This window comes from Neoarius graeffei, chromosome 17 (genome assembly GCF_027579695.1).
Source record: "Neoarius graeffei isolate fNeoGra1 chromosome 17, fNeoGra1.pri, whole genome shotgun sequence".
NCBI classification, from domain to species: Eukaryota; Metazoa; Chordata; class Actinopteri; order Siluriformes; family Ariidae; genus Neoarius; species Neoarius graeffei.
Genome location: NC_083585.1, coordinates 21,160,006 through 21,183,860, shown reverse-complemented (window position 1 = coordinate 21,183,860; position 23,855 = coordinate 21,160,006). Strand labels below are relative to the sequence as shown.

The following is a 23,855-nucleotide window of genomic DNA, read 5'->3' as shown; positions in this document are numbered from 1 at the left end:
GGTAGGCATGTTGTGTAAATCAAAAATGGTGCTAACCCTCCAAAAATCCATTTTAATTCCAGCTTGTAATGCAACAAAACAGGACAAACACTAAGGGGGATGAATACTTTTGCAAGACACTGTAGAAGGCCAAAAAAAAAATGAAGTCGACTAACATTTACTGAAATAATATTTGACCAAATTGTTTAACATCTTATAATATAGAAGGTTACAAAAGAGCAACATGTTCTTTATCTATGGACCAAGTCATCCACGAAGGTATTGCTGGTAAACTCAATTTATACGTATCTTTAAGTATAAAGTATTATAAGTACAACCCCAATTCCAAAAACGTTGGGACAAAGTACAAATTGTAAATAAAAATGGAATGCAATAATTTACAAATCTCAAAAACTGATATTGTATTCACAATAGAACATAGACAACATATCAAATGTCGAAAGTGAGACATTTTGAAATTTCATGCCAAATATTGGCTCATTTGAAATTTCATGACAGCAACACATCTCAAAAAAGTTGGGACAGGGGCAATAAGAGGCTGGAAAAGTTAAAGGTACAAAAAAGGAACAGCTGGAGGACCAAATTGCAACTCATTAGGTCAATTGGCAATAGGTCATTAACATGACTGGGTATAAAAAGAGCATCTTGGAGTGGCAGTGGCTCTCAGAAGTAAAGATGGGAAGAGGATCACCAATCCCCCTAATTCTGCGCCGACAAATAGTGGAGCAATATCAGAAAGGAGTTCGACAGTGTAAAATTGCAAAGAGTTTGAACATATCATCATCATCTACAGTGCATAATATCATCAAAAGAGTCAGAGAATCTGGAAGAATCTCTGTGCGTACGGGTCAAGGCCGGAAAACCATACTGGGTGCCCGTGATCTTTGGGCCCTTAGACGGCACTGCATCATATACAGGCATGCTTCTGTATTGGAAATCACAAAATGGGCTCAGGAATATTTCCAGAGAACATTATCTGTGAACACAATTCACCGTGCCATCCGCCGTTGCCAGATAAAACTCTATAGTTCAAAGAAGAAGCCGTATCTAAACATGATCCAGAAGCGCAGACGTCTTCTCTGGGCCAAGGCTCATTTAAAATGGACTGTGGCAAAGTGGAAAACTGTTCTGTGGTCAGACGAATCAAAATTTGAAGTTCTTTATGGAAATCAGGGACGCCGTGTCATTCGGACTAAAGAGGAGAAGGACGACCCAAGTTGTTATCAGTGCTCAGTTCAGAAGCCTGCATCTCTGATGGTATGGGGTTGCATTAGTGCGTGTGGCATGGGCAGCTTACACATCTGGAAAGACACCATCAATGCTGAAAGGTATATCCAGGTTCTAGAGCAACATATGCTCCCATCCAGACGACGTCTCTTTCAGGGAAGACCTTGCATTTTCCAACATGACAATGCCAAACCACATACTGCATCAATTACAGCATCATGGCTGCGTAGAAGAAGGGTCCGGGTACTGAACTGGCCAGCCTGCAGTCCAGATCTTTCACCCATAGAAAACATTTGGCGCATCATAAAACGGAAGATACGACAAAAAAGACCTAAGACAGTTGAGCAACTAGAATCCTACATTAGGCAAGAATGGGTTAACATTCCTATCCCTAAACTTGAGCAACTTGTCTCCTCAGTCCCCAGACGTTTACAGACTGTTGTAAAGAGAAAAGGGGATGTCTCACAGTGGTAAAGATGGCCTTGTCCCAACTTTTTTGAGGTGTGTTGTTGTCATGAAATTTAAAATCACCTAACTTTTCTCTTTAAATGATACATTTTCTCAGTTTAAACATTTGATATGTCATCTATGTTCTATTCTGAATAAAATATGGAATTTTGAAACTTCCACATCATTGCATTCCGTTTTTATTTACAATTTGTACTTTGTCCCAACTTTTTTGGAATCGGGGTTGTATAATCAAGTTTCGGTGTAAGCAATGAACTGAGAACATGTTCTGAAAATGACCTCCCAATGCATTTAATAAATATGAAACTGGAATGAAATTAAAATCATTTAATGACCCTACATTCATTAGCGGCTAATTTGCTTTTCTGCATAGTCATTTGAAGCTCTGTGTCTCTCAGCAGCAAGAATCTCTTTGCTCCACCTTGGAGAACCATAACAAAGTGAGCCTTAAAAGATTAAGTCCAAAAAAAAAATGCCAGTTACAACCATAAATATGTAGACAGGTTCATTGAAAAAATAAAATCAAGTATTCCAGCTCTGCCCTAAGAAAACTTTGTGCCACCAACACATCTCCACAAGAGCTGAGTAATTCTGCCAGTCACCCAAAACTTCTAGATTCTCAATGTAAATCCCATTATCAGGGGAAAAAAAAAATCCGTCAATATACTGTATTTTTCCCTGTAATGACCTCATGTCAAATAGGACCTTGCTTTCTGAAATATTGAAAGTATTTTTGACATAAGCATTTAATATCCAAGCTTTTTTAAATGTTTACCAATTACTGTTGCTCAGTTTAATAAGTGACCTTGCCTTTTAGTAGTTTTCCATCCACCCAGAATAATGATCTTTACATTTATTATGTGCACTGATTTGAATTGCATTATGTCCTTAGTTATAGTCTGTCAGCATCTGGATTTTTCCCTTTTGTTACCTCACCCACAACGGAGTAAGCAGGGCGAGGTATTGTAATCAGTGCAGTTTGTTTGTTACTTGCGAAAACTGGAGATTTTTGCAAGTACGTTGATCTGTCGGTTTGTCCGTTTCTTTGTTTGTTGGTGGTCTAGCGTCATCATTTTTTGACCAATCTTCACCAAAAATGTACAGGACAACTCACTAGGGTCACACAAAAACATCATTAGTTTTTGGTGGGTCAAGGTCAAAAATCAAGGTCACCAACATCAAGTCTTGTAAAAACACCTAATCGGCTATAACTTCCGAACCAGCGTTCGTAATGAGATGGGACTAGTGCTGTTGAAAAGCATTTTTGAATCCCTTTCGAGTACACAATTGATGTTTTACCTGTGACGTCATCTTCATGTCAAAAAATGAAGTCAAATTTCGCAAGGTTTTTGACAACTTTGACCTTGACCTCAAAAACGTGTTTATCGATTTGATATCGATACTCTGAACATGAATTAGCATTCTGGGCCTAATTTTAAGGTCACATGCAAAATTTGGGGTCAAAAGGACAAAGGTCACAGTACCGGTTTTTAGTGCCAACATTTCAAGTGCCTATAACTCAGAAAGTTGAAATCAGAATTTAATGATTTTTTTTGTAGATTCTCCATTAAAACCCCTTTTGATCAATAAAATAAAATCTTGAGCGAACTTGATAATGATGTCACAAAAAAAAAATCATGTCATATTCCATTGAATTCCCATTATAATCATTCTGTCTGTCCATCTGTCTGTCACACTTTGAGGGGAACTACTTTGTGAATACCATGACTATCAAAAGGAACAAATGGTACAGCCTAGTAAGTGGTACCAATGGACTTGGGGAACATTGTAGTTGTGTACATTTGACCTTGACCCAAATATGACCTAGTTTGAACATCACGAAAAACACTTAAAATATCATGAAAATCGAGCTGACGGGTACTACTTTGTGAACTCCATAATTACCAGAATAAACAAGGGTACAACCTAGTGAGTGGTACCAATGGACTCGGGGAACATTGTAGTGTGGGACATTTGACCTTGACCCAATTATGACCTTGTTTGAAGGTCACGAAAATCAACCTGACGGGTACTATTTTGTGAATACCATACTGTCAGAAGGAATGATGGTGAGTGATAGCAATGGACTCAGGAGATGTCGTAGTTGTGCTGCAGAACGTCCATTACCGGTTTTGATTGCCATGTGTAACCTGCACGCAACGTAGCTCCTTGTTTTTCTTTCTTTTTCTGTAGCCGTTAACATGATTGACCTCTACATATCAAGGAGTGTAAAACAGTGCTGTTAACACAATAGCTCCTGAACAGCTGTTCCAATTAACTTTAAATTTTCAGGAAAGATTCTTTCATGGAACCGTAAACTCCCTATTGATTTTGGTTACTTATCAATCAGAGCTGAATGATCTGTGATTTTCGCGAGTATCATGCTCTGTACGACTTTTCATTTGTTTATCTGTCTGTTTGTTTGTTTGTGTGTCTGTCTGTTAACAATCTAGCGTCTAGACAGTTGCACCGATTGACTTCAAATTTTCAGGGTAAGTGGGCAATGGTCCATAGATTATCCCCAAAATTTAATCAGGTAATCAGGTCAAGGTCACCAGAAAGGTCAAAATTGTTTCTTTTGCGATAACTTTCTTCAAATTCATCATTTTGACTTCAAACCAAAATGTGCATCTTTCAATTCTGCTTCCAACCATATGCTGCATGATAGGGTAGTTTGGACAGTCTCTGTAGCAGTTGGGGGTTAAAAGTCAGGGGGGTCAAGGTCATCGGTCAAAATAACATTTTCCATTATAACTCAAAAACGGTTGCTGATAGACAGATGTTTACTGTTATGAGCATATAGGAACTCCCATATGGCCTTTCATTTTGCACCATAATCTTTGACCTTGAGTGACCTCAAAAGGTCAAACTCAAAGTCATGGGTTTTCAAAGGGCTATAAGTTTTAAATGGTTCATGATAGCCAGATGTTTACCAATATCAACATATAAGAAGTCCCATATGGGCTTTCAGTTGCCGCCATGACCTTTGACCTTGAATGACTTTGAAATGTCAAACTCAAGGTCATGGATTTTCATAGGACTATAACCTGACAGCTGATGATTGAGAAATATTACCATTATCAACATATAGGTATAAAATAAGTGGTGCCGGGCGAGGATTGTTTTGCCAGGCAACACTTGTTTAATGTTGTTTAATGAGCTTCTTGTTGTAGTTGCTCAGATGGCCTCGATCCAAAGCAAAGCCATCGTCTAGGCCACCATCTGTCTCCCATGGAGCAGCGTACAGGAGTTTGGATGAGATAGTTGGTCTTGTCACATTCAGTGAAAAGCAGCAGTGCTCGTATTTCAAGACCAATTCATCACTTCACTCTGGCACAGTGCCCCGGCCTTCTGCTCCATGTTTAATTGGCAGCTCACTGTCACTTGGGCAGACCTCCAGGTTCATATCTCTCAGCAGGCTTTCTACTTTCCTGAACACTGAACTTTCTTTGTGCTTCTCTCGCAACCTGGCCACCTCCTGTGAGCAATATGCACCATAATTAATCAATCATTCTGAAAAGTCACAACCTGCAACCAGGTGACAATTCACCTCTCAAGCTGCTTTCATCCTAGTGCAGACAGACAATGAAGCACAGGTTATAATTAACTGGCTTACATTCAGGTTCTCAGACACAGTTCCTGGATCACATTTCTGTACTCTCTCAAGTACAAGGCGATTAAGGGCTGAGTCAGTGTTTTGGGTCTTTCCTTCAGCTGAATCAGGCTCCAATCTGGCATGGAACAACTCAGTTAAACACACTTGTAGGACCTAGAGAATAAAAGAAAAAAAAAAAAGCAGATTGAGAAGTGCAAAAGACACCCTGAAATGCTATGAAATGAAATGGTCCATGGGTGTATGGGCCTGGCTTGTACCTTAAAGAAAGCCCTTTGGAAAGCAGCAGTTGTGTCAACACTAAGTTGTCCGGTGGATATGTGAGCAGCGCAGTGCAGAAGCAGCAGAGAGAAACTTCCTACAGACTGCAGTCTCTGCTGACGCACGTACAGAGTGTTATCCATCTCCTACAGACACAGTCAATGCTTGTGAACCATTCAGACATTTGGATTGACTATGCATTCATTTTTCATAATCTATCGACATACATCAACAGTTTGAAGTGGCAGTGAGGCTGGGGCTTCATCAGCATGTCTTTGCTCTTATTAATGACATAATGAACACCAGGTTGCTTGAGCAGTGCCAGAGCGATTTCAACAAACATTAACAAAACGTTTCACCAAATGCAGACAGTTCTGCATTTTCTCCACAGCAAACTCCTCTCCTACATACCATCTCTGAAATACAGCTTTGTTATTTATTACTAATTTGTACTCAAATAAAAGGTTTCCGGGGCGGCACGGTAGTGTAGTAGTTAGCACTGTCGCCTCACGGCAAGAAGGTTCTGGGTTCGAGCCCAGTGGCCGACGGGGGCCTTTCTGTGTGGAGTTTGCATGTTCTCCTCGTGTCTGTGTGGGTTTCCTCCGCGTGCTCCGGTTTCCCCCACAATCCAAAAGACATGCAGGTTAGGCTAATTGGTGGCTCTAAATTGACCATAGGTGTGAATGGTTGTTTGTCTCTATGTGCCAGCCCTGTGATGACCTGGTGACTTGTCCAGGGTGTATCTCGCCCATCGTCAGCTGGGATAGACTCCAGCTTGCCTGCGACCCTGCACAGGATAAGCGGTTATGGATAATGGATGAAAGATATGTACTTACAGAAAAGCTGTTTATGAATGATGGCTGGTTTTAAATTCTTTACAGAGTAAGCTAAAGTTTGCTTTAGTATTTTTAAAGGTGCCATAGAATGCATTTATTCAGGATTTTAAATTGTTCTCTGATGTCTAAATAAAAGATATGTGAAAAATGCCCAGATATGGTTTTACACACCCTTTTACAACTCTGTGATTTGGCCCTATAACAAAAGAACCAGTATTCCCTTTTTTGGTGGGCTTGTTAATATGTTAATGAGCACTGCTCTGATTGGCTGGTTTCCATCTGTGAGTCATTAGGGTGTGGTTGGGCACCGCAGTGCACTCTGGGAAACGCAGTCTAGAAATGAGACCCGGTAGTGCCTCACCAGTGCTGACATGACAGTAGACTTATTTATGAGGACACAACCACATGTCACAACCACATGTGCTTCACGCCGGGTAGAAGTGTAACAAACTCGATGCGAGTTGTCAACAAATCCTATAACTTGGTTCATGAAACGCGCTTACAAAATATTTTCACTGTGAATATTTATTGTGTAATGGTGCAAAGTGAGAGAGAGAGAGAGAGAGAGAGAGAGAGAGAGAGAATAGCTCTTAGGGCAGAGTCAATCCCGCCAGCAAAAATAGGGAAAAAAAAAGGAGCGATCTCACCTCTTCAGATGTTGGTTTAAGTCCTACAGTACATTCCTCAAAAAGGGCGTAGAACAACAAATTAATCCATCAACGTGTAGCATTCAATTTATTCCGGACCATTAAAGACGCTGCCTTCCGCGTAGAATCATACGTCATCCTCGCTGCCATATTGGATGGGTCAAAGCGGAGAATAAAGATGCCTCATTCATGTGCTGCGTTTAACTGTACCAACAGGTTTGCCGTCCAAACGAGATCACATGGGATTACCTTTCACAGGTGAGACTGGAAAAATACTTTTCATTGTATTTGGTCATTATAATGTAATTTTACGAACAGATTTTTCTGACTTTGTGGCTAATATGAAGTCTCGCGCATAATAGTTTATGCGCATGCGTCCTTACTACTTCTATTGTTCTGGTGTCTCCGAAGGGACCGTCTTACAGCGCCCCTAGAGGTGTGGCATGTGTATTGCATCGTTTTCAGCAAGCGTTGCGTTGCCATATGTACCTGATATTTTACTGATCCGTTGCCCATGTGGACGCAATATTTTTTTAATAACATCTCGTTGCCGTTGTCGTGTGGATGTAGCCTAATAGGGAGTATCAGCTATTTATCCTCTCATGGATGAAAAACAATCCTAAGGTGTCGTTGAGTCATCCTGTTGGTGTGGGTCACTGGGGGCTGGGTGTGAACGGCCTAGAGTCTCGTTGGGGTGATCAACGGATTGCTGGTTCTCTCCGTCCTCCTGTGAGTCACTGAAAACAGCTGGGTTTTGGTGTGCATTCAGTTGGCAGGGAAGTGTGCCATTGTAGGTGGCTGATAAATGATGTCTTAGATCCCCACGTCTGTTCAGTGATGGCTGTTCCAGGTTGACAAAAATGGCTTCTTTAACTCCTCACTCATACCAACGATCCTCTCTGGCTAAAATGCGTACGTTGCAATCCTGAAATGAGTGTCCTTTGTTGTTAAGATGAAGATAGACAGCAGAGTCCTGGCCTGAGGAACTGGCTCTCCTGTGTTGAGCCATGTGCCTGTGAAGCGGTTGTTTTGTTTCCCCAATATACAAGTCCGTGCATTCCTCACTGCACTGAATTGCATACACTACGTTGTCCTGTTTGTGTCTGGCTATTCTGTCCTTAGGGTGGACCAGTTTCTGCTTCAGGGTGTTACTGGGTCTGAAATGTACCGGAATGTTGTGTTTGTAGAAGATCCTCATCAGTTTCTCAGATAGACCAGAAATATAGGGAATGACAATGTTCTTGCGTTTGTTCCTGTTATCCTCCTTGTCCGTTATGTTCCTTTTTCTGCCCTTGAAGAAGGCCCAGTTGGGATACCCGCAGTTCTGAAGTGCTGTCTTGATGTGATTCTGCTCCTTCTCTTTTCCCTCTACCATTGTAGGAATGTTCTGATCCCTGTGTTGCAAGGTCCTAATGACCCCCAATTTGTGTTCCAGTGGGTGGTCTAGTTAAAGATGCTAGCTAATTGGAGCTTGCTAGTAGCTAAGGTTAGCTACTTGCTTTTAATCTCGAAAACAACACAAAGTAAATTCAAGTTTTTAGCTCACTATGAAACTTTCAATTTAAGATGATCTGGCTTCAGTTGTCAAAAAGGGGATAAAATCACACAGCATGGCTGACTACTTACGTACCTCCACCTTTGGTTTTTACAAGGTCCGATCTGTTCAGTGAAACCAGGGAGCTCCACCACGGCGTTGGAATTAATACACGTTTAATTTAACCATGCCTCACTGAAGCAGAAAACAGTTGAAAAGTCCTTGGTTGTTCTTATCAGCAGTTTTAATTCATTTTGTTGCTGAGTGAGCACAAATTGGAGAGATGTATGCTGGAGAGTGCTGGTCAAAAGCCACAGTGTCTCCCATTAGCTCTACAGCTTGGTATCACATTATTCCAGGAAAGACTCCCCCAGGGAGTTTCTTCTGAGAATTTCCATGGGTATGCATGCAAAGTCTGAAAGGTTATTGTGCAGTGTTAAGGCTCTGATCTATCAGGGCTCATTCCATTCAAAAGCAATGTCTCCGAAGCTCGCCCAAGCAGTCTGCAGCATTTTCCATGAGCTCTCTGGCTCAGTGCTGCTTTGTTCCAGGGAGGATGCTGGTGAATCCCCTGGTGAGTTTGTTGTTGTTTTGTTCTTCACAATACCTGCAGAACTGTTGAAGTTTCAGCTGTGCAGGTCTTTGATAGATAGATAGATAGATAGATAGATAGATAGATAGATAGATAGATAGATAGATAGATATCAACATACCATCCCAAGTTTTTCTGCAATTTATTGATCCTCAAGGAAATGTAGGACGGAGCTACTGGCTAGGTAGCCACTGGCGCTGGAAGCAGAGGTAATATTGCCTGGGCTATAACATGGGCTAGTGTATGTAAATTTTGGGGGTATGAACAGTGATGAATCTGGACTGTTACGAGACACTCCAGGATATTGGAATTGGCCTGTTTTATTGCCCTCTGCATGGTTTGCATTTGAAAGAAGAGAAAACATTGTTTGAGGTTCACGGTAGGTCAGTTCCATGCACTGAACGCTTCTTTTCCGACGATGCCAAGGTAAATACAGATTTCCATTCTATGACACGTTTAAAACAGGATGCATCATTTTAATTGTATTCAAATACTCATTGATTAATATATAACCAAGCCACAGGAATGGGCACTGAAAGTTTGGACACACCTTCTAATTCTATGGTTTTCGGATGAGCTTACGCAATCACACGTCATCTGTCCATCGTCCGTCATCGTTGTCCGTCCACAATTTACAAAAATCGCTACTCCTCCTACAGGATTGATCAGATTTCAATCAAACTTACAACCAATGTTCCCCAGATGGGTGTGCATAAAAGTTGTCAAGATGCTGGCGCCACCTGTCATATTTACGATTTTATGGGCGTCTGAAATTTTAAACTCGCACACAACAGTAGCCGGTATGAGCTACAGCCTCATTGAGGCTATTTTCTTTATCTTTTTTATTAGTTAAGACACTCCATGTCTTAAAGCGAGACTGCCTTTCAGATTTTTCAAGTGTAGGTCATAAAAATAATTTTCCCTGACACTCAATTATTTTTGTTTAGTGGAACAAAAGCTACTGAATTCAAATAACAGACTTCCAATTTTATTATTATTATTTTTTTTTTAATAGAACAATTAATGAATTTAAGGCCACATGGCCCTAAATTCTCTGCTATTTTTTCCTGCTTCACCATGACCCAATTCAAGATACTATGTCATGCATCACATGGTGGGCTTTCCCCGTTCGCCCAAGGCATTGTGGGATACAAATTTGAAACAGGAGAGAAAATGGAGGACATGAGTGTGCGAATGAAACGTGAAAGACCGACTACAGTAACAGAAAGCAAGAAGAAAAGACGTTATGTTATATACGAAGGAAAGGAAACACAGGAACAAACTAATAAATATCGGCGTTCAGTGAGCACCTCTGTGTGATCAGCTGTTCGTTTAGCAACAGAATGATGGAACTGTCAGTGCACGCTCAAAGATAAACCTGTGCATGCACACACACACACACACACGGACTTCCTCTGTCTGCTTTGACTGTGCGAAGTGAGCAATTTCATGTATGGTATTTGCTCGGTAATCCCCTCAAATTAAATAACTTCCCAGCCGCAGAATGGCCTGATATTTTGTGAGATATTACAGAAATAAACATACATCACAAAGACCAAATTTCAGAGAGAACTCAATTTCACAGATTTTATGAAATCGAAAGGCCCTCTAGCTTTAAAGTAATGATGGATGTCGTTTCTCTTTTCTTAGCTGAGTGGTTCTTGACATAATATGGATTACTACAGTTGTCGCACAGGGTTATTTACTGTATTTTTATTATTTACTATTTGATGGTCTTTGAAGGTGTGTCCAAACTTTTGACTGGTACTGTATATTACATTGCACTTAGATTTCAAAAATCGATAGTTTCCTGGGGGGGGGCGGCACGGTGGTGTAGTGGTTAGCGCTGTCGCCTCACAGCAAGAAGGTCCGGGTTCGAGCCCCGTGGCCGGCGAGGGCCTTTCTGTGTGGAGTTTGCATGTTCTCCCTGTGTCCGCGTGGGTTTCCTCCGGGTGCTCCGGTTTCCCCCACAGTCCAAAGACATGCAGGTTAGGTTAACTGGTGACTCTAAATTGACCGTAGGTGTGAATGTGAGTGTGAATGGTTGTCTGTGTCTATGTGTCAGCCCTGTGATGACCTGGCGACTTGTCCAGGGTGTACCCCGCCTTTCGCCCGTAGTCAGCTGGGATAGGCTCCAGCTTGCCTGCGACCCTGTAGAAGGATAAAGCGGCTAGAGATAATGAGATGAGATGAGATAATAATAATAGTAGTCTGAGGTGGTGGCACGGTGGTGTAGTGGTTAACGCTGTCGCCTCACAGCAAGAAGGTCCAGGTTCGAGCCCTGTGGCCGGCGAGGGCCTTTCTGTGTGGAGTTTGCATGTTCTCCCTGTGTCCGTGTGGGTTTCCTCCGGGTGCTCCGGTTTCCCCCACAGTCCAAAGACATGCAGGTTAGGTTAACTGGTGACTCTAAATTGACCGTAGGTGTGAATGTGAGTGTGAATGGTTGTCTGTGTCTATGTGTCAGCCCTGTGATGACCTGGCGACTTGTCCAGGGTGTACCCCGCCTTTCACCCGTAGTCAGCTGGGATAGGCTCCAGCTTGCCTGCGACCCTGTAGAACAGGATAAAGCGGCTAGAGATAATGAGATGAGATGAGTTTGTATGAAAAAAATAGGGTGCTTGAGACTTTTACACAGTACTGTATATGTAGTGTACAGAGAGTGTCAGGAGAAGAATAAATATTGTAAACTATTCCTGTAACATTATAGATAATATTAAAGAGGTTAAGATTTGCACTATTTGTTGAATATTGAAAATTTAAATCCTAGAACTGTCAAACTAAGAGTGCCAGTGTTGGAGTCGAGTCACTAAACCTCGAGTCCAAGTCCAGTCTCGAGTCCCCAGTGTTCAAGTCCAAGTCATTAAAGAAAATTTCAAGTCGAGTCCGAGAACAAGACTCCAACTGCACCATTTGACGGTGGCTGTTGCTGCCTTTATGTGAAAGCGTCTCTGCTACTGTGTTGGACTAATGTTCCTGCTCGACTGCCCCATTTTAGTTAACAGGCTACAGATAAAAAGCTTGTTCATCACTCAGCAAGCCCCGCCCACTATCAACAGAGCAATGAACATAGCGTGTCACTTCCTTCTCTGGGTGGAGTCTTGCCAAATGACAATTGAAGTTCGAGGTTGTCCTCGTCGTCTCCTCGATAGTTCTTCTACATATGGAACACATAGCAGTGCATTTTTTCCCACTGCATGAGAAGTCTGTATAAGCAAAGCAGACAATCCTAGCGGCGTCTCTCCAGGTATTTTAGCGCCATTAATATTAGCTTGTTCCTGAACATGACGTATGAACAGGTGAGTGTGCATTCTCTTGAACAAAATTAGCATAAACATTAATGTAGATATAAATATCTTATGCCAAATTATGGCATGTTACAAAAAATAAAAAATAACGAAAAAATCCAAGTCCTCGTCTCCAATTTACGAGTCCAAGTCATCAGTGCTGAAGTCCAATTCAAGTCACGAGTCCTTAAAATTATGGCACGAGTCGGACAAGCCTAGAGAGTGCAGGATGCTCGACATGCCTCTCCAGATTGTGCTGTATAATGGCTGAATCTGTTCTCGGACTTCAACTTCCTTCCAAAGTTGGAATATATGAAAAACCCAATTCCCTCCTAGAAATTACAAACGCATCAAGAAGCTCCGAGACCTAATTTACATTATGTTAATTGAAACAATTTGGTGATCTAGATTTTAAGCAGCAGTTCTCTCATAAGACAGGCACCTTTTCCCTTACTGTATGTTGTCCTCCATCTTCAAGACAGATGTTTAATCTTACCACATGCTTATTTTCACTGCAAATACCTGGTAATAAAAGGAGTTGCGGAAGGCATTGCAGTGGTAGTTATTTGTCGGAAGACTTGAAGCGAGGTGTAATTTCACTGCTGGTGCCTGGAAAGTACAAACCCAAGCATAACTAAATCGGAGTTACTTTCCAATACATCAACCATTTCATTATGTCATTGTTCAGTGGGTGTAAAATATTACTCACAGCAAATCAAAATGAAGGTGTGGGTGTGTGTGTAAGTAAATCAGATGGGAAGATTCATACCACTCTGTGTGTGTGTAGTAGTTGGAGAAGAAGCTGGCCGTGCTCGTAGATCAGAAACTCCCGAGGGTTAAGGGTATCAGCTTTGACTTTGATGAGCTCGCCTTCACAATCCCACTGCGCATCCAAGAAATCAATGAAAGGGCACCTGGAGTCTGCAACACAAAGACACCATGATCAAGCCCTCCAGTCTTGATTAAAGACACAAACTGAGTCCAACCATAACTGCAGCAAATGCTTTATCCAGTTAGGCCCAAAAATATTTGGACAGTGACACAAGTTGTGTTATTTTAGCTGTTTACGAAAACATATTCAGGATACAATTATCTAATCAATATGGGCTTAAAGTGCAGACTCTCAGCTGTAATTTGAGAGGATTCACATCCAATTTGGAGCAAGGGTTTAGGAATTACAGCTCTTTAAGCCGCCTCTTTTTCAAGGGACCAAAAGTAATTGGACAATTGACTCAGAAGGCTGCAAAAAAAAAAAAACAAGGCTGCATGGCTCGTTAACCTGTCATCAATTAAGCAGTTAAAAGGTCTGGAGTTGATTCCCGGTGTGGCGTTTGCATTTGGAAGCTGTTGTTGTGAACACACAACATGTGGTCAAAGGAGCTCTCAATGGAGGTGAAACAGACCATCCTGAGGCTGAAAAAAAAAAGAAGAAATCCATCAGAGAGATAGCAGAAATGTTAGGAGTGACCAAATCAACAGTTTGGTGCATTCTGAGAAAAAAAAGAGTGCACTGGTGAGCTTGGGAACTCAAAAAGGCCTGGACGTCCACGGAAGACAACAGTGGTGGATGATTGCAGAATCCTTTCCATGGTGAAGAAAAACCCCTTCACAACATCCACTCAAGTGAAGAACACTCTCCAGGAAGTAGGTGTATCAGTATCTAAGACTACGTTCAGACTGCACCCTGAAACGACCCATATCCGATTTTTTTGCCCATATGCGACCTGTATCCGATTTGTTATTGACAATCTGAACGACACAGATCCGATTTTTTCACATGCGACCCAGGCCGCTTGGATATGTGGTCCTAAATCCAATGCATATCCGTTATTTTCACATGCGACTGCAGTCTGACCGGACAGGTCGCATTCATGCGACCTACACGTCATCAACAAGAGACAAACGTCACTATTCTGCGTTGGCTAATCCCGCCTCTTTGGTGGAAAACAACAACATTTGTACAGTTTTCTGAATTTAAATAGACTTTTATAGAATTGATCAAGCTAATGATGGATTTGGTAGGGACCTGGATGTTGATCTGTTAGCCTGATTAAATAAAACAGTTTCTATAACTGATTTATAACTTAAACCATCCTGTATTACAAGATTATAAGATTGTTCTGGAAATTTCCAGTAATTTGACACCTTCGGTCTCATTAGTCTGCTGCCCACATTAATCAGATTATTGTGTGAGTTCCGCCGCCGCCACCACAAAAACCACATCGCCAGGTCTCGCCTCATCTCCATAGCAAACTGCACTGGTGTTTCTGCACCTTGAGCCAGCGCTGAGAGAAGTTGCAGAATTCAGCTGGCTATAAACAATCTAAATAAATATTTATTAAAATGTAGAAAAAAAGTGTATTAATATGACGAAATAAATATGTGCAAATTATTAAGCCTGAATTAAGAGTTTGGTAATACAGCGGCCGTATCCCAAATGACTGCCTACTGAAGCTTGAGTGCACTATATAGAGTTTAAAAATCCATTACTTCCTAGTAACATGTAGTGCACTTATATAGAAATTAGAGAGACATTTAGGAGTCAACCCTCGTTACCAGGCTACACGTTTTCATTTCAGTTCAGAAACAAAAACACACACGAGACCTCACACTTTAACACTAACCAGATAATTAAACAAACAAACAAAAAAAGAAATCATTAAACTTGAAGAGTGCGCTTTTTTTTTTGTTTACGTATTACGTAGATGTGCTTATTACGTGTCAATTTGCGCATGCGGGACACTTTTGGGTCGTTTTCCGTTCATATTGGAGATCGCATACAAGTCTCATATAATTGGTAATGTGAACGGCCTAACAAAAAAATCGAATTTCACACCAAATCGGATATGGGTCGTTTCAGGTTGCAGTCTGAACGTAGTGTATGTCTACCATAAAGAGAAGACTTCATGAGAGTAAATACAAAGGATTCACCACAAGGTGCAAACTATTAATCAGCCTCAAAAATAGAAAGGCCAGAATTGACTTTGCCAAAAAACACCTGAAGAAGCCAGTCCAGTTCTGGAACAGCATTCTTTGGACAGATGAGACTAAGATCAACCTGTACCAGAATGATGGGAAGAAGAAAGTTTGGAGAAGAATTGGAACAGCTCATGATCCAAAGCACACCTTCATCTTCTGTAAAACATGGTGGAGGCAGTGTGATGGCATGGGCATGCATGGCTTCCAATGGCACTGGGGCACGTGTTTATTGATGATGTGACAAAAGACAGAAGCAGCCGGATGAATTCTGAAGTGTATAGGGATATACTTTCTGCTCAGATTCAGCCAAATGCAGCAAAGTTGATTGGACGGCGCTTCCCAGTACAGATGGACAATGATCTAAAACATACTGCAAAAGCAACCCAGGAGTTTTTTTAAAGCAATGAAGTGGAATATTCTGCAATGGCCGAGTCACTCACCAGATCTCAACTCAATTGAGCATGCATTTCACTTGCTCAGGACAAAACTTAAGGCAGAAAGACCCACAAACAAGCAACAACTGAAGACAGCTGCAGTAAAGGCCTGGCAAAGCATCACAAAGGAGGAAACCCAGCGTTTGGTGATGTCCATGGGTTCCAGACTTCAGGGAGTCATTGCCTGCAAAGGATTCTCAACAAAATATTGAAAAGTAACATTTTACTTAGGGTTATGTTTATTTGTCCAATTACTTTTGAGCCCCTGAAATGAGGAGCGTTTGTATAAAAATAGCTACAGTTCCTACATGTTTAATCATATATTTTTGTTCAACCCCTTGAATTAAACCTTAAAGTCTGCACTTCAATTCTGTTGTAGTTGTTTCATTTCAAATCCAATGTGGTGGCATGCAGAGCCCAAATCATGAAGATTGTGTCACTGTCCAAATATTTCTGGGCCTAACTGTAATTCTTTGAGCAAGTGGCCAAAATGGGTTTCGTGAGTAACCTGGGTGCTCACCACTGAGCAGGCCTGCGTTCTTTGCTTGGTCTCGGAGCTTCTGTTCCACATTGTGGATAAGCTGGAAGAGTGGAGAGATCTCCAGCAAACTGGCCCAGTTCTCCCCTGGATTATGTAGTAGAGCACATGGCAGTGGTAACCATTACAAAGGCTTTTTTTTTTCTTTGAAATAATATCTTGAACACATCTAATTACTTTGACCAGCTGTTGAATCATCTTCAGCCTTCTTCATTACCATCTGAATTATTACTACTGGTTCTTACTACCCCCTTGTGCTTCAAATATGCAAGGACACTTTCAGTTTCAGCCTATGAAATCATATTTCCATTCCTACAGTACCAATCAAAGGTTTGGACACACCTACACATTCAGAGTTTTTTTTTTTCTGCATTGAGGGCATCAAAACTATTAAATAACACACACACACACATATATATATGGAATTATGTGGTAAACAAAAGTTTGAAAATTTTCATTTTAGATTCTTTAAAAGTATCCAGCGTTTACCTTGATGACACTTTGCACATTATTGGCAAGCTTCATGAGTTAGTCACCTGGAATGCTTTTCATTTAAAGCTAGACTGCTTTTCAGATTTTTCAAGTATAGGTCCTCAAAAGAATTTTTCCAACACCCAATTATTTTTGTTTACTGGACCGAAAGCTCAACTCATCTCCTCTAGCCGCTTTATCCTGTCCTACAGGGTCTCAGGCAAGCTGGAGCCTATCCCAGCTGACTACGCGTGAAAGGCGGGGTACACCCTGGACAAGTCGCCAGGTCATCACAGGGCTGACATATAGACACAGACAACCATTCACACTCACATTCACACCTACGGTCAATTTAGAGTCACCAGTTAACCTAACCTGCATGTCTTTGGACTGTGGGGGAAACCGGAGCACCCGGAGGAAACCCACGCGGACACGGGAAGAACATGCAAACTCCGCACAGAAAGGCCCTCGCCGGCCACGGGGCTTGAACCCGGACCTTCTTGCTGTGAGGCGACAGCGCTAACCACTACACCATCGTGCCGCCGGACCGAAAGCTACTGAATTCAAATCACAGAATTCCAATTTTATTAGGTTTTTTTAACAGAACAATTAATGGATTTAAGGCCATGTGGCCCTAAATTCTCCGCTATTTTTTTCCTGCTTCACCATGACTCAATACAAGATACTATGTCATGCATCACGTGGTGGGCTTTCCCCGTTCATGCAAGGCATTGTGGGATACAAATTTGAAACAGGAGAGAAAAATGGGGGACGCGAGTGTGTAAATGAAAGAGCGACTACAGTAACAGGAAGCGAGAAATGCAGGACCAAACTAATAAATATCGGCGGTCAGCGAGCACCTCGGTGTGATCAGCTGTTTGTTTAGCGACAGAATGATGGAACTGTCAGTGCACGGTCAAAGGTAAACCTGCGCATGCACACACACACGGACTTCCTCTGTCTGCTTGACTGCGCGAAGCGAGCGATTGCATGCACATTATTTGCTTTAATACCCTCAAATTAAATAACTTCCCAGCCACAGAATGGCCTGATATTTTGTGAGATATTACAGAAATAAACATCACCGTGACCAAATTTCAGAGGGAGTTAAATTGGTTAAATGCGCCTCATCAAAAGTTAATTAGTGCAATTTCTTGCCTTCTTAATGTGTTTGAGATTAAACAGTAAATAGTAAAATAGCCCTATTCCACAACTGTAGTAACCCATATTATTGCAAGAACTGCTCAAGTAAGTAAAGTGAAACGACACTTATTACTTTAAGACAGGAAGTGACTTTTAATTAATAAAAATAAAGACTGGTATTGTAGCTTTCCTTTTGTCTTACCTGACAGGTTGGGGACTGTCATGTGTACGGGAAATGTCGTGTCCTTGAAATTGTGTGCATCTGATTGGGCAGAAGTTTGAGACTGTTAGCTGAAGTGTTGTCAGTCAGAGATGTGATAGTCTGAATATTGCCTTACCATGGCTTTGAGCAGGGCTTCCATCCTGTTCTCTATGTGTAGAGGATGTCCTGGACAATACAGTCTTCAAACCATTCGGCTCGCTCACAGACAAAGACTTTTCATGATTTTTCAGGGATTGAGTGGAAACTTGTGCACAGCAAGACTGATTGGCATCTGTGCATCAAAAAAAATTATATATATCACAATGGGCAGTCAGAATACAACACTATACAGAGCAAACATGAGGAAAATACAAAAAAGTGCTCTTCTGGCCAGCGAGACGGACTCATTCATACTTTTGATTAATACCTTTCGCTGCAGGGACTGACACAGTCCATTCTCTTGAGTTTGTGTCCCTGTCAAATGTCTGCTTCATTGGCAGGTCTGCAAAAGAAACAGTGAAGACTACTAAAGAAAGCAGGGACACACTAATTTCCATTTCGACGAAATGAATGAATGTGTTATACCAGCGCTCTGTTGGCTCTGGGCGCTGATGAAGGGACTGGAAAGTTTGCCATCCTCGAGCAGCTGAATGAGGCGTTCCAACTGAGGCAGGATTTTGTGCTGAGTCAGGGCCATTGCTTTCAGAGGGTTTTTTCTGCCTCTGGGCTTCACCATACCGTAATCCCTATATGATAATGAGCCTGATAATATGGCCTATTGAGAGGGGGGAAAATACGCTTATAGAATTTTAGTGTGCAATATCATGTTTTTCATAACACAGCTCCAGCTTATCCATATAATATGCTGATGTGTGAAATCCTCTTAAAGTGCATTCATCCTTGACCGAACTCAATACGAGTCCAGTGTGCCGGGTTTAACATGCCGGCTTAAGGTGTGCGTTACCTCTGCGGTATCAGCACGGAGCTGGTTGATCTCGCAGGCCCAGTGCACTGAAGAAAGTGCAGCATCCAGTTCGGTGTGTCTCTGCTTTATTTGCTCCCACAGCTCCTTCTGCCTTGTCTGCTCATCCTATAGGACCAGAACATCATTCCACCAAGTGTGAAACGACATTGACTTGCTTTATGGCTAATTAGCAATGTTGAGAAGGGTGCTCCGGTTTTCCCCACAGTCCAAAGACATGCAGTTAAACTAATTGGTGACTCTAAATTGACCGTAGGTGTGAATGTGAATGGTTGTTTGTCTCTATGTATCAGCCCTGTGATGAATTGGTGACTTGTCCAGGGTGTACCCCACCTCTCGCCCATAGTCAGCTGGGATAGGCTCCAGCTTGCCTGCGACCCTGCACAGGATAAACAGTTACAGATAATGGATGGACAGATGGACATAAACACCAGACACGATGAAGTGAGAGTTACTCCCTTTTCCTTTCCATGCACAGTATAAACCACAGGTGGTAAAAAGCCAAAATTTCCTTTTTCCTCATATTATGTGGTATTTTGGGCATTTTGGGGGACTATTTGGGCCATTCCCAGAAAATGTGACAAATTCAGTTTTAAACATGAAGTTTTGGGGGGGGGTTCCCTCTTAAACCATTAATCCTGGCCCTCTATTATACATTTATTTAAAGAAAGAATTTAGCAGTTAAAAAAAGAAGAATTGAGACAACTTGTCTGCATTTGTAAACATTTTATTTCATCTAAATATGCCTGTCAGGGTGCAGGCACTTATGGATGTATGTGCAGGGGGAGAGCAGGAAAGCAAACTGAAGACGTAGCCAAATCGCAAAACTAGAAGAGTAGTCAAAGGCAGGCAAGGGTCAGTCAATCGGTAAACAGAGCAATATAGAGCAGACAAGAGACATAGTGGGAAATAGCAATAGTGAGGATCAAAGAAACAGAAAAGCAGGCAGAAAAGATAAGGCTTGGTATAACTGGGTAAACTCAGAACGATACTTTGCAATGAGAGTGTATGAGAGAGGGGATTAAGTAGCGTGGCTGATTAGATGTGAAATGAGAGACAGCTGACTTCAATAAGCTGGTGACAGGGGGTGCTGTGCTTCTTGGGCATTGTACTATAGTTCTGAGAAGCCATGTTTGTAGTTTGGTTAGAGCTATCGCTCTCAATGCCATTACTGACAGGAAACACACACACACACGAGGAGCTCCCTCTGGGAGCTACATTTTTCCTGGGGCACCCTCTCCCCCTTGGGGCAGGCTTGTCGGGGTGCTGTGAATGAAACTCCTGTGTGAGCGGTGGCTCTAGAATGTCCTTGGCTCCTACCCAGCTTTGTTCCTCTGGTCCATAGCCCTCCCAGTCTACCAACTGTCCTCTTCTGTGTCTAGAGTCAAGTATTCTGGTCACCTGGTACATGGGTTCTCCTTCTAGGCTAAGAGGAAGATGATCTTGGGCAGGAGCGCTCAGCAAGAGGACCTTGAATGGCTGGTTCCAGGTATGAGACATGGAAGGTTGGGGCTATACAGCAGTGAGGTGGGAGCTCTAGTCAGTATGAGACTTCACTGATGCACCAGAGTATCTTGTAGGGACCAGTGTAGCGTGTCTGAAGCTTCTTGCACATGTTGGGTTCCTTGAGGTCTCTCGTGGATACCCATACTCTGTCTCCAGGAGCAAACTCTAGGTTGTCAATTCTATGCTTGTTGGCGTACTCCTTATACTTAGCAGTTACTGTCTCAATGCACTGGTGAACCTCCTCCCAAATTGCTTGACTTTGTGAAAACCACTCCTCAACTGCTTGAACCTGAGTGGGTGCATTGTCCCAGGGGAACGGGGTGGCTGATAGCCAAGTATGCACTGAAATGGCGTTAGTTGTGTAGCAGAGTGCTTAAGCGAGTTCTGTGCATACTCGGCCCATGGGATGAATCTAGACCAGTCCTCCTGGTTCCTCATGTAGAAAATCCAAAGGAAACAACCAGTCTTCTAGTTAACCCTCTCCACCTGGCTGTTGGACTGAGGGTGATATCCAGACATTAGGCTCACTGAGACTCCTAATTGTTCCATGAAACAAGTCCATAATCTCAAAATGAACTGGGCACTACAGTCATTGACTTTGTCCTCCCGGATGCCAAAGTATCTGAAAACATACTGAAATATCAGTTCAGCAGTCTGGAATGCAGTAAGGATGCCGGGTAACGGAATGAGTCTCAGTGCCTTGGAAAATCAGTCCATGGTGACCATGATGGTGGTGTTACCTTGAGATGGTGGTAGGTCTGTGATGAAATCAATGGCCAGGTGGGACCAGGGTCTCTGAGGTACAGGGAGGGGACAGAGTTTACCAGAGGGAGGGGTTCGTGGAACCTTTGCTTGGGCACACTCAGAGCAGGAAGCAATGAACTGGTTGACCTCAGTTTGCATGTTCTCCCACCAGTACTTACTCTTTAGCATCTGGTGAGTCCATTGGCTACTTGGACAGCCCGTGGCAGGAGATGCATGTGCCCATGTGATGAGTCTCCCTCGGAGATGCTTAGGGACATAAGAGGCCAGGAGTACAGTTGGCTGGACTCTCCCGAGGTTGGGAGGTTCTTACCTCTTGGTCCAAGTCCCAGGTGATAGTCTGGACGAAACAGTCGGGTGTGATAATCAGGTGAGACTCAGAGTTACAAGGTGATGGGCTGAAGACATGTGAGAGAGCACAGAGCATCCGCCTTGGAGTTCTTGGAACCTGGAGGAAAGGAGATTTGTGAACTGAAAACATGTGGAGAGTACCTATCTGGCTTGGCGTGGATTCAGTCTTTTGGCTTCCTTGAGGTATTCTATGTTCTTATGGTCAGTTAATATCACGAAGGGGTGTGTATCTCCCTCTAGCCAGTGCCTTCACTCTTCAAGAGCCAGCTTGATGGCTAACAATTCTCTGCTCCCAATGTTGTAGTGTCTTTCTGCAGATGTAAGTTTTTCGAGAAGAATGCCACTGGGTGAAGTTTGGGTTTCTCACCAAAACGCTGAGATAAGACATTGCCTACCTTGGTTTCGGAGGCATCTACTTTGAACGTGAAAGCTTTGGTGGGGTCAGGATGTTTCAGGATCGGGGCTGAAGTGAAGGTGGTCGTGAGTTGATTGAAGACTTCCTCAGCTATGAGGTTCCATTGGGGGTGTTTGGGTCCCTTCTTTAACAGAGCCATTAAGGGAGCAGCAATCATACTAAAACCTCTGATGAAGCAACGATAGAAGTTGGAAAACCCTAGGAAACGTTGGAGTTCCTTCACTGATGTGGGTACAGGCCAGGATGTGATGGCAGACACCTTGGAGGAATCCATGCTGACTCCTTCTGGACTGATGACGTACCCCAAGAAGGAAATTTGACATAGATGAAACTTGCACTTCTCGGCTTTCACATAGAGGTGGTTCTCCAATAGACGTTGGAGAACATATCTGACATGTCCCAGATGACTCCTCATCTGGTGAGTAAATCAGAATATTGTCAATATAAACAATGACGAAACTTCCCAACATGTCCCAAAGCACATCGTTAATGAGACACTGGAAGACGCTGGGCACTGAAGAAAGCCCATATGGCATTACCCGGTACTCAAAATGGCCTGCGGTAGTGCTGAAGGCAGTCTTCCATTCATCTCCTTCTTTGATTCTGACAAGGTTATATGCGCTGTGCAGATCCAGCTTAGGAAATATCTTGGCAGCTCAAAGTAGTTCTAACACAGATGGAACTAGTGGAAGAGGATAAGGATACTTGACAGAGAGCTGGTTGAGTCCTCTGTAATCAATGCAGGGCTGAAGGCCTCCTCCCTTCTTTTCCACAAAGAAGGACCCCGCCGAAGCTGGTGACTTGGATGGATGCATGTACCCTTGCTTGAGGGCCTCTTGGATGTAATCCTCCATGGCAGTTTGCTCCTTTTAAGAAAGGGGACAAATACAGCTGCGTGGAGGTGATGTACCTGGCAGAAGATCGATGGCTCAGTCGTACAGATGATGTGGTGGCAGGCCACAGGCCTTATTTTTACTAAATACTTCTTTGAGGTCAGAATAGTGCTCTGGAACATTCTGTACTGAATTAGGCTGTGAACTCTCCATGAAAGTAGAACTAAGACAGAGTTGGGGATGTAAGAAACAGTTCTGGAAACATGTGGATGACCACTGGAGGATCTCCTTATTCTGCCAGGAGATTAAGGGGTTGTGGAGCTGCAACCATGGATATCCCAGGATGATATCATGGTTAACAGCGGAAGTTTACAGAGAGAAATGAGTTCAGAGTGGAGTGCTCCCACCTGAATATGAACAGGAGCAGTTCTGATGGTGACCAGACCGTCCCCTATTGGTCTTCCATCGATGGTCCTGATGCTGAGTGGACTTTGCAGAGGGGTTGTGAGCAGGTCAAACCTCTGGATGATTGAGCTAATGATGAAATTTCCTTCTACCCCCAAGTCTATAAAGGCAGACAGCACATGTGTCGAGGATGCCAGTTTCAGCAAAACAGTACTTTGAAAGACTGTGAATTAAAGTTTCTGATTGGACTCACTGGATCAGGGGGAATTTCAGCAGGGCTGGCACAAGATGGACGAACTGGACACTTGGTGATATGATGACCTGAACTCCCACAATAGAAGCAAAGACCCTCTCGTCGCCTCCTCTCTCGTT

General features: G+C 42.7%; 1 protein-coding gene across 2 annotated transcripts in view; it reads right to left on the bottom strand.

Annotated features, from left to right (window-relative positions):
* Nucleotides 1-4,325: 4,325 nt before the first annotated feature.
* si:dkey-103g5.4 (uncharacterized) overlaps nucleotides 4,326-23,855 on the bottom strand; it is a 57,284-nt gene continuing 37,754 nt past the window's right edge. The window contains exons 8-18 of one of the 2 annotated variants that reach the window (XM_060898048.1): nucleotides 19,194-19,319; nucleotides 18,815-19,004; nucleotides 18,657-18,731; nucleotides 18,366-18,521; nucleotides 18,230-18,289; nucleotides 16,384-16,500; nucleotides 13,232-13,383; nucleotides 12,985-13,071; nucleotides 5,569-5,715; nucleotides 5,312-5,464; nucleotides 4,326-5,173 (exon numbers count right to left, since the gene is read on the bottom strand). In XM_060898048.1, coding sequence (XP_060754031.1) covers nucleotides 5,021-5,173; nucleotides 5,312-5,464; nucleotides 5,569-5,715; nucleotides 12,985-13,071; nucleotides 13,232-13,383; nucleotides 16,384-16,500; nucleotides 18,230-18,289; nucleotides 18,366-18,521; nucleotides 18,657-18,731; nucleotides 18,815-19,004; nucleotides 19,194-19,319 — 1,416 coding nt within the window. In that variant the 3' untranslated portion in view covers nucleotides 4,326-5,020. The remainder of the gene's footprint in view (nucleotides 5,174-5,311; nucleotides 5,465-5,568; nucleotides 5,716-12,984; nucleotides 13,072-13,231; nucleotides 13,384-16,383; nucleotides 16,501-18,229; nucleotides 18,290-18,365; nucleotides 18,522-18,656; nucleotides 18,732-18,814; nucleotides 19,005-19,193; nucleotides 19,320-23,855) is intronic. The other variant, XM_060898049.1, reaches the window with a different exon arrangement.